General features: G+C 34.7%; 2 protein-coding genes across 7 annotated transcripts in view; one reads left to right on the forward strand and one right to left on the reverse strand.

Moving 5' to 3' along the window:
* Positions 1-500: 500 nt before the first annotated feature.
* On the reverse strand, positions 501-10,432 carry LOC128209274 (complex I intermediate-associated protein 30, mitochondrial-like). 2 transcript variants are annotated; one of them, XM_052913234.1, is made up of 5 exons: positions 10,370-10,432; positions 8,799-9,392; positions 7,491-7,589; positions 2,428-2,514; positions 501-749 (listed from the first exon to the last, which is right to left on the reverse strand). In XM_052913234.1, the coding sequence occupies exons 2-5, from the start codon at positions 9,378-9,380 to the stop codon at positions 528-530; spliced, it is 990 nt and encodes a 329-aa protein (XP_052769194.1). In that variant the 5' UTR covers positions 9,381-9,392; positions 10,370-10,432; the 3' UTR covers positions 501-527. The 2 variants fall into 2 exon arrangements, with proteins under 2 accessions (XP_052769194.1, XP_052769193.1); XM_052913233.1 differs by having other exon boundaries at positions 8,799-9,391; positions 10,349-10,421.
* Positions 10,433-10,622: 190 nt separating this feature from the next.
* Positions 10,623-17,454, forward strand: part of LOC128207950 (calcineurin B homologous protein 1-like) — a 42,407-nt gene continuing 35,575 nt past the window's right edge. For all 5 annotated transcript variants that reach the window (XR_008256781.1, XR_008256783.1, XR_008256782.1 and 2 more), the window contains exons 1-3: positions 10,623-10,778; positions 15,893-15,965; positions 16,982-17,062. Coding sequence is in view for 2 of the 5 variants with exons in the window: in XM_052911174.1 (XP_052767134.1) it covers positions 10,712-10,778; positions 15,893-15,965; positions 16,982-17,062 (221 nt within the window). In the remaining 3 variants the exon portion in view is untranslated. The remainder of the gene's footprint in view (positions 10,779-15,892; positions 15,966-16,981; positions 17,063-17,454) is intronic.

Below are 17,454 nucleotides of genomic sequence, written 5' to 3' on the forward strand. Positions count from 1 at the left end.
GGAACACATGTGGCAAGCTATTTTAAAATCTGTCCATACAAGGGAAAGTTACAGAGCCAGACGGACGGACTCCCACATATCGCCCTTTGTTAGGTACTTTTCCATTACTCCCATTATAAAAATATACCCACTAAAGCCCTACTATCCCTTACTAACCCTACCCAACAAGGGCTACCCAACAAATTTGATCTTCTATAAGTAATAAAGGAATTAGTACCCAATATATACCCATTAGTGTGTGCGGACGGACGGACGGAAGGTGCGATTTTAATATGCCCACCTTCGGGGGCATAAAAAGAGAAAATTCTAGCAGTTTTCCAAACTATCGAGATCTGTTCTATTGTGAGTTATCTTATATGACTGAATTGAAAGCATTGATGACGAAATCATCTGATTCTGAGACAGAAAATGAAAAAGTTGTCAGTTGGCAATCTGTGAGAGTGCAGCTTTAACTAGGCTTAACACTATCATGGAACAAATAATTTATTAGCAACTATATATTCATAATACAGATTTATTTTACTTCACTAGTAGTCTAAAGGACCTCTTTCATACATCTCTATATCAAAATCATAGCTAGTAGCGTTTTTATTATTAACAAGAGCAATATAGTCTATCTCCAGTTGGAAGGGTCCAGGATTTCCGTCAGCAAGAGTGATTCCGAGGTCACTTATGGAATGAAGCTGAATCATCTCTTGAGAGTCCTGTATACGACCCGCAGCTGTGAGGAAAAACTTGGACAGCGGTATCTGGAACAAAAAATCATTATTTGTTTTAGAACATTTATATTTGTTTTAGTGTAAGAGATATTTATCATTTGGGTTCACATGGCGAAATATATTGCAATCTTACACTAAATCAAACAGTTTTTCTTTTTATTTCATGATTTTAATTCATTAAAATTAACAAATATTTGATTTATAGTTGATCGGGAAATCAAGCCAAATTTTAACCAAGTGATATTAAACTGGCAATGGGGTCATTGACTTTCCAGCACTTAGTGAAATTATGTTTGTTTTTCACAGTTAATATATATGATATATCATCACTCACAGAAAATACATGTGTATTTAATGCCATTAACTGCAGGCCCCAATTTCTCGAAACTTCTTAAGTCCCTTATAAAAAGATTAAGCTAATCTCACTATTTTTGTTGTTCTATAAAATGTGTTATATTTACTTTGTCAAGAATATTTAGAAATAATTTTGGAATAATCTGTATGATTATCACAATAAACCATTTTTCATATAGCAAAATCCATTTTCAGTATGTATTTCGGCTATTTGAAATAAGCGACTTAAGCCTGTTAAGCTTAAGAAGTTTCGAGAAATTGGGGCCAGGGCTTTTTTCAAATATTGAGTAAAGGCATAGCCTTCCAATACTGGGATATTTCAGTGATTTATATCGTACCGTGTAATTGGTGGGATATTTCAGTGATTTATATCGTACCGTGTAATTGGTGGGATATTTCAGTGATTTATATCGTACCGTGTAATTGGTGGGATATTTCAGTGATTTATATCGTACCGTGTAATTGGTGGGATATTTCAGTGATTTATATCGTACCGTGTAATTGGTGGGATATTTCAGTGATTTATATCGTACCGTGTAATTGGTGGGATATTTCAGTGATTTATATCGTACCGTGTAATTGGTGGGATATTTCAGTGATTTATATCGTACCGTGTAATTGGTGGGATATCTCAGTGATTTATATCGTACCGTGTAATTGGGACTTTGCAACGGTCAAATCAAACAACAAGAGCTGTCACAGAGACAGCGCGCTCAACTATTCCACCGCTTTTCGGTGTATGGATTGAAAAGTTTTGGCGAAACATGCAGGAATCACTGTTAAGATTAGATTTCAATGCAATATATGATGTGCTGAGATATTTACATAAATTGAATTGGAAAATATTTGAGGTGGTACGCAAATTTTAACGTAAATTCTAAGTCGAAAAAGGGGCATAATTCTGTCAAAATGCTTGATACAGTGACCTCCTCCTGTGTACAGGTTGGGGGCATGATGATGAACAAGTGTGCGAAGTTTCAAAGCCATATGTCAATGGACTTTGAAAATATTTGAGGTGGTAGGCAAACTTTAACGTAAGTGGTTACGCCGACGCTCAGGTGACTAGGATAGCTCTTCTTATTCTTCGAATAGTCAAGCTAAAAACAATGATCATAAGGTCTTTCTTGATCTTTCCACTGGAAAATTTATCTTTAGAACTTTTCTCATTTGGCCACCTTACATAAAATATAATCCTATTTTTCTTGGAACAAAATTTGCTCAATTTCGGATAATTTATGTGAAAATTTGGAAATGCTGTAATGTTTGCCAATAAGGAAGTTTCCCTAGTCTAATTTCCTTGTCTTATTTCAGCACCTATTAAAGAAGATAAAAAAGCCCTGTTCAGAACACTTACATTAACTTCCTGCCAGTAGGGCCCGCCCCTTGTGTACAGTGGGTAGTTATACATGTCTGACTGATGAACATTCCATTTACGATCCATCTGAAATTTTACACAAATGGGATAAATATTATATGCACACACAGTCGAAGACAGACAATTCAAGATGTACTAAGTAATTTTGGCTTAAAACCCCCAAAACCATCAAATAACAAGAGCACCATGGAGCAAGCACTAACGATTTTGTTTTGTATATTTAGTCGAAAACGGGCATAGCTCAAATTTTATTGAAGGCAGAATTATTGGCATGTACATGTCAGCATCGTCGGATTGCTTTATTGTGTACCGTGGGCAATTTGGCTAGGAAAATGTTGTAATCATGAATAATTTATGAGGCATTTTAATTGGTTCCGCAAAGTACTAGATGCTTTACAGTTGAAAAATATTCTGGCGAATGCCAGAGTTGAGCTGGATTCGCCTTCTCAGTACAAATATATTTGGCAGTAGTCAAGACCACAAGGCCACGTAGGCTACTGACATTGTAGAGTCATTGAACAATATTTGAGTGTAACATGCAAATTCATTGGAAGAAGAGTTGTCTCTCCTGCCTCATGCATATTCATTAAAGCGTGATTTTTTCAGTCAATTGTCCCAAGGTATGTATGAAGTGTAACAGAAGAAAGTACCGTGGCTGCCGACGATGCATGTCAGAGGCGCCGGACGGTATTTTGTATTGGGGAGGCAAGGTTAGGTCCGGGAAGGGATGACCCCCTTCCGTTTGTGCAGATTTTTTTTTTAAATCACCTTGCTTAAAACGCGTGTTCAGGACTCACATGAATCGTTTGAAACAAGTATTTTTATGCGTAAATATATTTACACCTCATCATAGTGCAGCCAAGAATATAGTTTGAACCATTAAGCATTGAATGACCTTAACTCAGGGTTCTTTTTTTCAAAAGATAGCTTTGAAAAACTAAAAATTCAAGGTTGATTTGGCTCTGACATGTTTATTAAGAGGAATATGAAAAAGACATGATAAATAACAATTACTGCTTCTGTGTCAACTTATTTTTGAGAAACAAACTGTTCTTTTGATCTTTTTTGACAAATGTGATAAAATCTTTATTAGTCGTCTGCAGTTTGCATGTACTGTCATTGTTATACTTTACTCCACTAATCTTCGATGACCGCTGATGGCTTCGATACCGATGAAGCCGTAGTTAATTGCCCAATACCGAGTCACAGTCGTTCCCATTAGAACAGAAGATAGCACCCTTCAGACATTGGCAATAAATGACCAGGCTGTAGCTAAATTATATTTTCTCAAAAAAATATTTTTTCTCAGTTGATCAGCCGAAATATTGGGGAGGCGACCGCCTCTCATATATTGCGGCTGATCATGTGAGTAACATGTGCACCATGTTTCATGTCAATATTTGAAGACATTTGGGTTATGGATAAGGTTGAAGTTTGTTTATGATGATGATGACAACTAAACCCAAGAATAAAATTAATATGGCTCAACATTTTTTTCTTCAATAAATAGACTAGCTGATAAAAAATACCACACTGGTATTCAATAATTGTAAGTTCTGGGTGTTACTTAGTATAGCTCAGAACATATGTCTAAACATGAACATCACAAAAGTAAAGCTTGTGCATGTTATCGAAGCGTTTTATGTCACGTGATGTAGGTCAGTCGAGGGGAAAGCCGGAAATATGCATGGGTTTTTTATTGTATTGGTCTGTTTTATGCTAGACTTCGAGCGGTTAACTTGATTTAATTCAAATTTGAGTCGTTTAATGTTGGTTATTATAGCAATCGGAAATTGACATGTTCATTGAGAATGTTTATAAATATAAACATGTCAATTGTTGGTTAGAAAATCAAAGGTCACGAAATTGAAATTGAAATATTTAAAAAAGTATTGACGAATAATGAATGAAATACGGAAACATTTTGATCTCATAGAAAATATGAATGAAAATTGAAGCATTATGGTATTCAGGTACAGTTTTCCCGAGTTATTTTACAAACAGTTGAAGTTTCGATCTCTGGTTTTTACCCTGGCTTGGAATATCATAATTTGTACAACGCTTTAATCTTCGAACATTGTATATAGATGTTGTATAGATGTTGTATAGATGTTGTATATATAGATGTTGTATAGATGTTGTATAGATGTTGTATAGATGTTGTATATATAGATGTTGTATAGATGTTGTATAGATGTTGTATATATAGATGTTGTATAGATGTTGTATGGTAACAGTTTTTGATACATATATATATTTGTAATTTGTTTCAAGTCTTCCCCAGAAAAATAAATTGATCACAAGTATTGCTCAAAGCAACAAAAGTGTTTGTGTTTTGTGTGTATTTGTGTTAAGATCTAAGTTTTGTAATTCATCCAATGACCTTTAATCATAATACATGTACATACATTTACTATCAAATAAATTCTTCACATCAGTTCATAAATGTAGGCCACAAAGATTTATCTATACTGGTATTCATAAAACATCTTAAATCCTTTTCTCACTTATCAAATAATATAAAAACAATTACTGTTAAGTAAAAAACACTAATACTTAATAATTTGACGGAAATTGATGTAAATTATTTTAGACTTAAAAAATATTGCCCAAGATCATCTGTTGTGCTATTTTCAATTTGATCAATAGTGATTTCATACTTGAAATCTTAATCAAGTAATGCTGTGCGGTTGCTCATAACTTGCCTTCAAATCATTAGAAGCAATTCTGGTCCTCACTTCAGCTCAAGCCTCCAAGCTCTGTTTTCCCCTAATTTCATCTTAGCTGGGCTTGTTACATTTTGCTATGCCAAATACTTATATAAGACCTAAGCCTTGTACATGTACATCCAAAAGTCTGGTTTCGTTAACTAACAAATATTTGGGTTTTACAAAAATAACATATTTTACTATAAGAGTTATTCATTTTTTTCTTGTGGGGACATCATATTACAGCTGCAATCTCACAGATGGACTTTTATGACAACTTTTTTATTTTTTTTAGAATGAGCCAATTTTTGCATAATTTTTTTTAAAAAGTTTGATCTGATATTTTGACACCAGTATTATATAACTGGTTTCCAGATATTTAAATGCAAAAAAAGGGTCCATTAAGACAAAAAAAAAGTTGTCAAAATGGTCAATCTGTGAGAGTACAGCTTTAATATGCTATTCCCACAAGAAAAAAAATTAATAGCTCTTATAGTAAAATATGTTATATATATTTGTAAAACCTAAATATTTTGAATAACTCTTATAATAAAATATGTTATTTCTGTAAAACCTAAATATTTGTCAGTTGATAGTTTTCACATTAAACATTATAAGTATGCATTCATCAAAACAAATGGGCTTGTATACCATTTATGATTTTATAAGCTTAGTGTTTGAGATTATATTTTGTCTACAGGCCCAGCCTCTGTTCAATTCTACTGAATCGACAAATTAAAATAAACAAGAGTGACACTCACAAAATACGCCCATCAATAATTTCTTGGATTCTAAGACAACTTAATGTAGCACCTTCAGACGTATGGCATCAAAATAAGGTGGAAGCAAAAAGTATCCCTTGTAAACTGTGTATCCAAATTCCGAAATTCCGTGATGCGAAATTCAGTACCTTAATCTGTCAAAGTCAGAAAAGGCTCCTGAAAATCGTGTCTATAGATATAGACGATTAATCCCAAATCATGCCCAAAGACGATCAACGTGTTCGGGATATGAAAAACAACATTCATGTAAAAATCGTCTCCAAGAGATGATTCATCCTTAATCGTACCCAAGAGACAATCAGTGTGTACTTGGCAAAGCATTTATACCGGCAAACATTCTTGGTAAAGATTTTATAGCTACAAACATTTTCAGCAAGTTTGGTGAAGGTCAGATGAGAATTGTTCAAGTTAGAGAGTAGACAAAGCTTAAATGGCAAGGGCAGTAATCCTGAAGTGCTTCGGGGCATTTGGCTGATTATCATACTTGACCGATTTATTTTACCAACAAATATTTTCAGCAAGTTTGGTGAAGATCAGATGATAACTGTTCAAATTAGACAGTGGACAAAGCAAAAATGGCAAATTTTGACCAATTCAAGGGCCATAATCCTGAAGAGCCTGGCTGGTTATAGAACTTTGCCAAGAATATATACCAACAAACATTTATAGTAGCAAGTTTGGTGAAATTCGGATAAAAACTGTTCAAGTTTGAGAGTAGACAAAGCTAAAATGGCCAATTTTGATAAATTCAGGGGGCCATAACTCTGGAGTGCCTAAAGCGATTAGGCTGGTTATCGAACTTGACCTAGATATTTCACCAACAAACACTTTCATGAAGTTTGGTGGAAATTGGATGAGAAATGTTCAAGTTAGAGAGCGGACAAAGCTAAAATGGACAATTTTGACAAATTCAGGGGGCCATAACTCTGGAGTGCCTAAAGCGATTTGGCTGGTTATTGAACTTGACCTAGATATTTCACCAACAAACACTTTCATGAATTTTGGTGGAAATTGGATGAGAAATGTTCAAGTTAGAGAGCGGACAAAGCTAAAATGGACAATTTTGACAAATTCAGGGGGCCATAACTCTGGAGTGCCTAAAGCGATTTGGCTGGTTATTGAACTTGACCGAGATATTTCACCAACAAACACTTTCATGACGTTTGGTGGAAATTGGATGAGAAATGATCAAGTTAGAGAGCGGACAAAGCTAAAATGGCCAATTTTGACAAATTCAGGGGGCCATAACTCTAAGTGCCTAAAGCGATTTGGCTGGTTATCGAACTTGACCTAGATATTTCACCAACAAACACTTTCATGAAGTTTGGTGGAAATTGGATGAGAAATGTTCAAGTTAGAGAGCGGACAACATTGTGGAGCCGCCCGGCTGCCCGCCCGCCATGGGTGTTCCCATAATATGGCCATCGTAAGATGGGCGTATAAAAATAGCTGATTGCTGATAAACCAAAAAAAATGTTCAGTACATTTAAAAAAAAAATTGCCATCCCATTAAACGCAATATAATTTTAAACACTAAATGCACATAACATACCTGTATGACAATCATGTAGTTCCTGCCATCACCTCTCACTCGCAGGGTCATGTCTGTATAACCAGTCCAATCATATGGAATCACCTGCTCAAATGATTTCTGAAAAATTTAGATGATTTTTTTTAATTAAAAACATCCAAACAAAAGCTTAGTACACATTCATTCTTGGGGAAACATTGTAGGGCCGCCATTTTTCACAGACATAAACTGTTTTTATAATATATTTTGAAATGTTTAATTGCTGGTTGGTCTCAGCATACGGTAAATATACAGAGCTTTAGATCAATGATGGTCATAAAAAAAGTGACACAAAGGGTAGTCTATGCTGTTTAAAGAGCCCCGCCTCCATTTTATTGCCGGAGTGTGATTAGGTAAATATTTACTTCCAACATTTCAATAAACCTGTTTCCAAAAAAAAGTTTTATTGGTAGTGCTCCTTCAGACAGCGGTTTTGTGAAAAGGTTTGTCAAAGTGTTTTAAGAAACTAAACTCACAATCAAACTCTGGTAAAAGAAATAAGGCGGGTCTCTGTAAGTAGTGTATACTGAGCTGTGTTTCATTTAAAATGATGAAGAAATAGTAAAGTTATCTTTGTTTAAAGTCTTAATTCAAAACAAAATATTGCCAGACGTAGCATTAATGGCACAATTCATCAATTGGTATACACACACTGAAGGTTAAACAAAGTGGAAAGGGTGTCAGCATGGTATTACATCATCATAATTAAATTAATATGGTTGCCGGAATCCACCTCCCGAAAAAATATGTACGGAATTTTGTAATTTCCGAATACATATCAAAGAGTATAAAGGTACAAGATGATATCGGCACCTTACGTGTATTTTCGGTTTTTACAGCAACATATGCAAAACAGGGTTTACAAATTTTAGTAGTGATGCACGTATTAATACGGTAAGCTAAATTATCATGACATAATAGTTAAAAATAACACTGAACATCTATTATTAGAAACTGTAAGTTAATTTTCCAAAAATTAAACAGTGCTGACTTATTTTTCACCGACATTGTGACGAACCAAAACAGAAATCATGAAACAGTTATGTACGAAAAATACAAAACATTCAATGTTCTTTTAACTTTTTATTGAAGAATTTCAGTGCTCACTATACCAGTATGATGGCAAAGTAAGGTTCATGTATGGATATGTACACAGGTGGTTGCTACGTTGACAGGACTCAGCCTGGTTGATGTTTAGGTTTTGTGATAATAATTCATGATTCAATCATTTTTTTTTGGGGGGGGGGGGCAGGGGGGGGGGGCCATCTATGGTTATGTCAGGTAACTTACTTTATTCGAGGGCGAGCTCAGGTTGCAAAATCCTGACCTTTTTGTTACTCCATCTTGTGGAACTTCCGTAATTAAATTACCACAAAATAAAGCCTTTTTATTTGGGCTGACAATCAATTCTGCTCTACTCTTTCCATCCCCGGAGTCACTATCAGCCGACACAAACCATGAATTGATTATTTTCTCATCAAACTTTACAAAATATTCAAAGTCACCATGATCACGCCTACCATCAAAGTCAAAATTGATCTTATCCCTCATTTCCTTTTTAAACTTGGGTATCCCAACTCGGATAATGTCAAGTCCATCAGTTAAAACTTTAAACAATGATCTGTCGTCTTTTCCTCTGAGCTGTGATCTTTTGGGTCCCTGCATGGACATAATTAAGTTTGACTTTGGCATTTTAGCACTATAGTGCCGTGCTTGGCAGTATGTTATTCCGCTATTTTTTGAACGGGCGGCTGATTTCACACTGATGGGAAAACAGATCTGGCAAGAAATTACCAGTCTATGAAGACCTGGGATAGTTTTTAAATGGTTGTAGCACAAATGCTTGTACACTTGGCTTGCCATTGTTGACATGTTGTGATGTTACTGAAAACAGAAAATGCAGACAAATGAAACAATCTAAAAACAACAACAACGTATATTAGTTTAATGTTTAAACAGGTATGCAGTTGCTTTATTTAAAAATATTCAACTCTGAGCTTGTATCCATACCAACTTCTCAATCCAAAATCTGCAATTCTTCATAATTATATTATAAACTTGTAAATGATGAAAATTGTATGAATATTAAAAAATCTGAAATGTTAAATCGGATAGCTTGACTGGCTAAAAAAGAGGTTCCAAATACCAAAGTGCCAGGTAACTTGGTCGGATTATGCACCAGTCAATTGTAACCACGCCCCCCCCCCCCAGGTCCGGGGGTAAACCGGGGATAGCCGGGGAAATGGGCCGTGTTTTTACCTTTCAGGTGGCCCCGCAGTGCTGGGTGGTTTTGTCTTCGCGCAAAATATAGCGGGGAATTTGCCTTTAATTACCTTTTGGGCATTTGGTGGGGATTTGACCATCAGTTAGTCCCCGCGGGGCAGAGATTTTACCCGGGGTTGGCTGGACCGAAAGTCAAAGTCGCCGCTATTCCCCAGACCTGGGGGGCCGTAGTTACAATTGACTGGTGCATTACCAAAATGGTTGGGGAAATAAACACTGGACGGATTGGTCTCAGGTTTGTTGCAGGCACCTGACAATCAATTTTTTACAATAAAAAAAGGTTTGTTGCAGGCACTTGACAATCAATTTTTTACAATCAAAAAATATGTATGCAATTTGTCAAACAATAAATTTAGCATTGTTAACTTTTTATATAATAGTCCGACTATTAAAAATAACAGCTCTCAGTGAAAACCAAGGAACTCATATTTCCATATAAATAGTTGTATGTAACCTTGCGATTGTCAACTTGACTCGAAATATCACAAACTATCGTAAAACTGGAATAAGTAAGAAATGCTCATTAATAAAAAAATACGAAAGGAAACAGTACTGTAACTAGGATCAAATGACAGAACCTGTTAGAAGTCTTATGGTCTAAATAGTCTGCATGATCTTGAAGAGTTACACCTCCATGATTTTTAATGCACAGAATACTCTTCGGCGAAAAAAATTATAAATGCAATAAAAATGATACTGGATGTAAAATAGGTTTTTAATATAATCATATTTTACAAATTATAAGGTAGATTTACAGATTGTGTTTATATTTTTTATTCAATTAAAATATTGTGCATCGGTTGAAGATATTATTCGTCCTTCACCTTTTAAGCCTACTTCCGGGTTCTGTCACAAGATTTTGTTTTGTGTCTGTTTTTACTAATAAAATTCTTAGAACTGTGATAAAACATTTAGCCAGTATGGGGAATAAATCTTCTATGCAGCTTCAACAAGAAGAAATTGATGAAATTCAAAAGGAAACAGGATGTAAGTTTGTCAAATAATACGAAAATTTGTAAAATATGGTTGATTATTTCAATTTCTTAAGCCTGATTCACACAGGGACGCACTCATGGTTTGTTAAACTTAAATACCAAAAGCTGGAATCCTTAAGAAAATGTTGATAATTACTCAAATAGCGTTTTTGAAGACCACTATTGACAATACTGTTACTAACGGTTTCAGCGATTTAACAGCGGTTGATTGACATTATTATGTGATGTCACGGCTTTCAACAGCGTCTAAAACCCAAGAGTCAATGACTCTTGAGATCTGATTTTCAAGAGTCAAAATCATATCTTCAAGAGTTATGATCGTTTTTTTTTCTAAATTCTTGGTCTTTCTTCATAAAAAAAGTTCCCATCAGTCATAAGATGGCATTCCAAGGTACATAATAATTTTTTAATAGTTTCCAAACTTGAATAAAAAAAAAATCCAGTGTTTTATAAAGATCAGATGTATTTATCCACTTCTCATTCTAGAAAAATCTCAAGTAAGAAGAAAATTGATTTATATAACTTCATAAAAAAACTTGTTGTCTTATTTCCTGTCAGGCCAAATAAAAAAATAAGTGCATTTCCGGTAACCTGACCGACTGTATTTTTTCCTCGCCGACCCTAATCTTTTTTTAGGCATAAAATTAAAAATCAAATATTAAATTAAAAATCAAATATTAAATAATTTTTTTAGTTGCTTCTTTGTCTCTGTTCCGGGAGAATAAATGTTCATTCCTGGTATGTATTACCGAGATGCTTTGTCAACAGGAAAACAAAATGACCGAGTTCGGCGAACCCTCTCCGATATCTTCTAATTGGCAAACGCTTCTTAAAGGGACTGTCTCACAGATGAAAAAATAGCGAAAAAAAAATAATTGTCGAAAAATGACATAAACTTGGCATCGATGTGTTCAATGCATTGAAACTTAATTATTGAAGTACCACATAGTTTACAATTTATTTAAGTTTAGCAGATATTTCGTATTTTTCCATTAAAAAAAGTTACTGGGTATGTCTACCGGGTAGAATTCACAAGTCATTTCTTATGTGTGATTGGATAGTCGGTGTATCACCGAGGTAGGTTTATAGCTTAATTATGTCACCCTTATTGTGTAAGCCTTGATACAGTACACTCAACGAGTTAGACCCACTTTCCGTTTCCCTCTGCGGATTTTTGCTATCGCGGCCAACACAATGATTTTATCGACTGTCCGCGTACCTCGGAGTTTGAATTTAAGGCCATCGGAGGGTGATAAGTCGACCAAAGAATAACGAACTCGGCGTTCCTCGGAGGGGTTAACTCCGCGAAACTCTGCGGACTCTTGATAAGGATCAACGCTGATGTTATATTTATTTTATTAGAATTTTCAACAGATTACGACGACTCCAGTAATTTGCTATTATTCTTTTTGCTCTGCCCATTTTGCATGAAGTTAGCTTACCACAAGAATGCAGTCGTATTTCACTAGTTGCACATGCATCTTATAAACGTGTTTTTGCTAATGACTGATAAACACATTTCTTCCGAGAAGGTATTTTTATCATTAAAATGGTGGTTTGGGCGATATTTTAACAATTTCTAGTATGAAATGGTGCATTTTGAGCACATTTAATTACTTTTTAGCTCGACTATTCGAAGAATATGGAGAGCTATACTACTCGCCCAAGCGTCTGCGTAGGCGTCGGCTTCACCCCTTGGTTAAGGTTTTGCATGCAAGCACACATCAACCATCCAACCTACTCAATTAACCAAGTTAGATAACTATAGTTTGCATTTAATGCAAATAATAGGCCTTTATTATTTGACTTAGAAATTCTGGTTAAGGTTTTGCGTGCAAGCACACATAGGTTAATATCTCAGCAACTACTTGAGGTATTGCATTGAGACTTGATACAATGGTACTCAACCATCCAACCTACTTATTTAACCAAGGAAGATAACTCTAGTTTGCCCAACCTACTTATTTAACCAAGGAAGATAACTCTAGTTTGCATTTAATGCAAATAATAGGCCTTTATTATTTGACTTAGAAATTCTGGTTAAGGTTTTGCGTGCAAGGTTAATATCTCAGCAACTGCTTGAGGTATTGCATTGAGACTTGATACAATGGTACTCAACCATCTAACCTACTTAATTTTCCAAGTGAGATAACTATAGTTTGCATTTAATGCAAATAATAATTGCCTTTATTATTTCACTCAGAAATTCTGGTTAAGGTTTTGCATGTAAGCACACATAGGTTAATATCTCAGCAACTATTGTATGAATTGCATTGAGACTTTATACAATGGTATTCAACCACCCAACCTAATTGAATAATCAAGTTAGATAACTGTGTTTTGCAAATAATGGCCCTTTATTATTACACTTGAAAATTATGGTTTAAATTTTGCATGTAACCACATTTATGTTAATATCTCCGCACATCATGTATTGCATTGAAATCTAATCTAACAGTGATCCATGCATGTTTCACCAAAAAATTTCAATCCTTACACTGAAAAGCGGCGGAATAGTCAAGCGCGCTGTCTCTGTGACAGCTCTTGTTCTCTCTGATTTTAATCTAAAAAGAAAAATGGGAAGATTTTAGGGAGGGCACGACTAGGTTGCAGCCCACCTGGATCTGCTAGTGTTATGGTATTTATTTAAGTACTAATGTATTAATGTTTTATTCCTTTTTCATCTACCAGGTACATTTTAATTACAAATAGACAAATACCGGTATGACCAGTAAATGACTTTTAGAAACCTCTTGACTGTCTTTATTTAATAGCAAAGTAAAATGGCTGTACATCAAAAGTCATCAATTACTGTTTCATGATACACAAGTTCAATAATGTACTGGGATAGGAAATGCTTTTATCAGTGATACCAAATCAATACAGTAAGGCCAATCTGATTGGACCAGAAATATCAATACTTGCTTATCTTATTAATATTATATAAACTACCAGTACATTAGTTTATCCATAGGGCACAATTAGTTCACTCGGAGTGCACACAGGTGGCAAGTTTGGTTTTAACAGTTCTGTAGTATTTTTCAAACAAAACAAAGCCATCTTTAAAGCTGCACTCTCATTCTCACAAATTGACAATTTTGACAACTGTATTTTATTTTTTGTCTAGGAATGAAATTTTCGAATGTAAATATAAAGAACTGTGAACTTATCTTTTGCCAGCTGTCTTATAATATATCACTGGTTGTCAGACATTTACGCAATCATAAGCTCATTATAAAACGAAAATTTAAAAAAAAGTTGCCAAAACAGTCAATCAGTGAGAGTGAGAGTGCGGCTTTAAAATCAAGAGTTTTAAGAATTTTAAGAAGATTTGACTGCATAAATTTAAAAAAAATATGTTCCAGTTAACCTGGTTAGAGTTGGATATAAAAAAAATTTGATTGTGAATTTTGAGTCCATTTCTTGTATATTATGTGTACTTTAAGCGATTGTGGCTGGAGCAGAATTTTGGCCCCGTTTTGATTGTCAATCAAAAGAAACATTGCATTATGCCCCAGCAATTTGCAACCACGCCCCCCCCCCCCCAGGTCCGGGGATAGCCGGGGAAATGGGCCGTGTTTTTACCTTCCAGGTGGCCCCACAGTGCCGGAAAAATACAGTGGTTTTGTCTTCCCGAAAAATATAGCGGGGGAATGGGTCTTACCTAGAGTGCAATGCGGGGACTTTGCCCGGGCTTGTCTGGACCAAAAGTCAAAGTCCCCGCTATTCCTCAAACCTGGAGGGTCCGTGGTTACAAATGACTAGTGCATTAGTTTCACCAGCCAGAGCCTAAATGTACTTAGTATGGGCTGTATGAATTTAAAATCTTAGCATTTGGTTTTTCAGTCTGGGCTATGTCATCTGCCGAACTGGGCTGCTACATCTTGAATATTGGTCATATTATATGCAGCAATCAATGTACATATGAGTTTAGAGTTTATCACTTTTTGTGTGTGTATACCACATAATAGATTACGTAAAAATGAAGACTTAAATCAAAGGTAACTTTTCTTTTACTTCACCATTTTAAATGAATAAAAGGGCAATTTATGCTGCTTAAAGAGCCCCGCCTTCATTTTATTACCGAAGTTTGATTGGGTGATTAGTTTCATCAAGCACCTCGATAAACCTGTTTCCAAAATAATATTTGACAGTGCACCGTCAGACGGCCGTATTGTGAAAAGGTTTGTCGAAGTGTTTTAAGAAACTAAACCCTTAATGAAACCCTAGTAAAAGACCGAAGGTGGTGCTGAGATCTATTAGTGGCATAGACTGCCCTTTGTTTCATTTAAAATGGTGAAGATTTGTGAATTGTTATCTTTGTTTAAAGTCTTCATTCGAAGCAAAATATTGCCTTCCGACGTAGCATTTTACCATTTATAACGCAATGATATACATTTAAGTGATTTAACACTATTATGATACAGGGCTTCCATTAAGAATTTGAAACTGGAAGTATGAACTTCCTGTTCATCAATTTTGGAAGTTTTTCACTGAAATGTGGAAGTTTAGGTCTCCCAAAAACGACATCTTTTTCCACTATTTTTCAACTAGCATGTTAAAAAACTTTTAATTGCAACTTTAACCAAATTCAAAGACTTATATTGTAATAATTCATTTTACTTAAACACTGATTGAAAGTGTGACTATAAAAGTAATATTGACACATTGTTTTGATATTTTGAATTTCCAATCTTTCTACTTTGGAAGTTTTCTTCAAAATTATGGAAGTTTTTGTACTTTCAAGGAATCGGTTTTGGAAGTTTTGACCCATTTCTAGGGAGTTATATACTTCCAAACTTCCTTTAATGGAAGCCCTGATGATAGTGTAAAATTATATAAGGAAATGACATTAAATCTACAAATTAAACAAAATTTTACATAAACCAAAGGTATTCCGGTGCAATTTGTTCAACAATATCAAATATAAAAATACTTTGTTGATGCATGCACAAACAAAGGTTCTTTACAAGTTGTTAAACAGCTTGAGCATGTCAACAAGATCAAAGCATTTGATTAAATTAGTGTGGTAATGCTGTGATATTTGTGTTTTACTTTCTGAGCCGAGTAGACTAAGGTTTGAAACAATCTCCTGATACTTTACAGTTTCCCACAACCAGATTGTTCGCCTCTTCAGCAGATTCACAAGTCTAGACAAGAATAACAACGGCTTCCTCAGGTATGTCCTCTTAACTTCTTGCTGTGTTGAATTATTCATTCTTGAATGTTGTCTTTTTTTTCAACAGTCGTATTTTTTGGTGATAAGTAAAAATTTACCAATTTGAATATATATACCGGCAGGTGGGCGATGTCAAGTTTGTTGTCCAATCAATAATTTGAGAAGCATTTTCCCAATCATCACCAAATTTGATGAGAATGGGTATGGGCATGCTATCTCAGACAAGTTTGATGACCAGCCATATTGATCAAGAGTTATTGCCCTTTCATCATAGAAATTACCTAAAATTGATCTTGTCTAATAACTTGAAGAGCCTTTGTCCAATCTTCAATATATTTTTTCAAAATGTATTTAGGCATCATGAATATCTTGTACAAGTTCATTAACAAGCCATTTTTCTCAAGTCATTCATCAATTATTGCCCTTTAATTATTGAAATTACCTAAGATTGTTTTTGTCAAATCAATACCTTAATAATAAATACTAATTAAAAGCTCTTTGTCCGATCATCACCAAATTTTGACAATACGTTTGAAGACAAAATATATTGGTCAAGTTTGATATCAGTCCCCTTGTTTTAGTTATTTCAGAGTTTTGACCCTCGAATTGGTAGAAAGCAGTGTCCGCTCACTAAATTTGGCTTGTGTAAAACCAATTATCACCAAACTTGGTGTCCTAAAACAGGACGGCTTATTTTGTGACAGCTAGTGCCAATGATTTTAGATGACTTGACAATCCTTAATTTGCAAAAGAACTCTTCTACAAATATGTTAGTATAATATCACAATGATGAAATTTTAAACAACATGATTATTAGGACCTACCAGAATAATTGCAGGTGCCCTATTTGTCCAAAAATTTGTTTAAAACATTTTATTTATGATCAAAGAAGGAATAAACAACTTAGGTTAGAACAATATTATACTGAAAAAAGCAACAGCTAGAGTTATAATGGTCTCAAATTCAATTCACTTATTGTTTAACACAAAATGTATTGTTTCGAATTTCCATTTCAGTCGAGAAGACTTCCTGAGAATTCCTGAGCTCGCTATTAATCCTCTGGGTGACAGAATCGTGCACTCTTTCTTCTTAGAGAGGTAATAAGTTAAATTTGTTCTCTGTTCCATACTTAAAGCTGCACTCTCACAGATTTACTGTTTTGGCAACTTTTTTTTTTGTTGTCTTGGAATGAGCCAATTTTTGCGTAAATATCTGCAAACCAGTGATGTAAGACTACTGATAAAAGATCAGAACGCATAATTTCATATTTCTGTTAGAAAATAAATGTTTAATGGCTAAAAGCGTTACTAACAGTTTAAGAAAAATGCATATATTAACATGAATTTTTGAACTTAAATATGAAAATCTGCGATCTGATCTTTTGTCAGCAGCCTTATATCACTGGTTTCCATGCATGGTTGCATAAATTGGCTCGTTCCAAGACAAAAAAAAACAAAAACGTTCAATCTGTGAGAATGTAGCTTTAAAA

The sequence above is a fragment of the Mya arenaria genome, chromosome 11 (assembly GCF_026914265.1).
Source record: "Mya arenaria isolate MELC-2E11 chromosome 11, ASM2691426v1".
In the NCBI taxonomy this organism is placed as follows: domain Eukaryota; kingdom Metazoa; phylum Mollusca; class Bivalvia; order Myida; family Myidae; genus Mya; species Mya arenaria.

Coding starts and splice junctions, on each gene's coding strand:
- LOC128209274 (XM_052913234.1), bottom strand. CDS start 9,380: ATGTCAACAATGGCAAGCCAAGTGTACAAGCATTTGTGCTACAACCAT. Junction 7,590..8,798: donor TGAGCTCGCCCTCGAATAAA/GTAAGTTACCTG, acceptor TAAATTTTTCAG/AAATCATTTGAGCAGGTGAT. Junction 2,515..7,490: donor ACTACATGATTGTCATACAG/GTATGTTATGTG, acceptor GTAAAATTTCAG/ATGGATCGTAAATGGAATGT.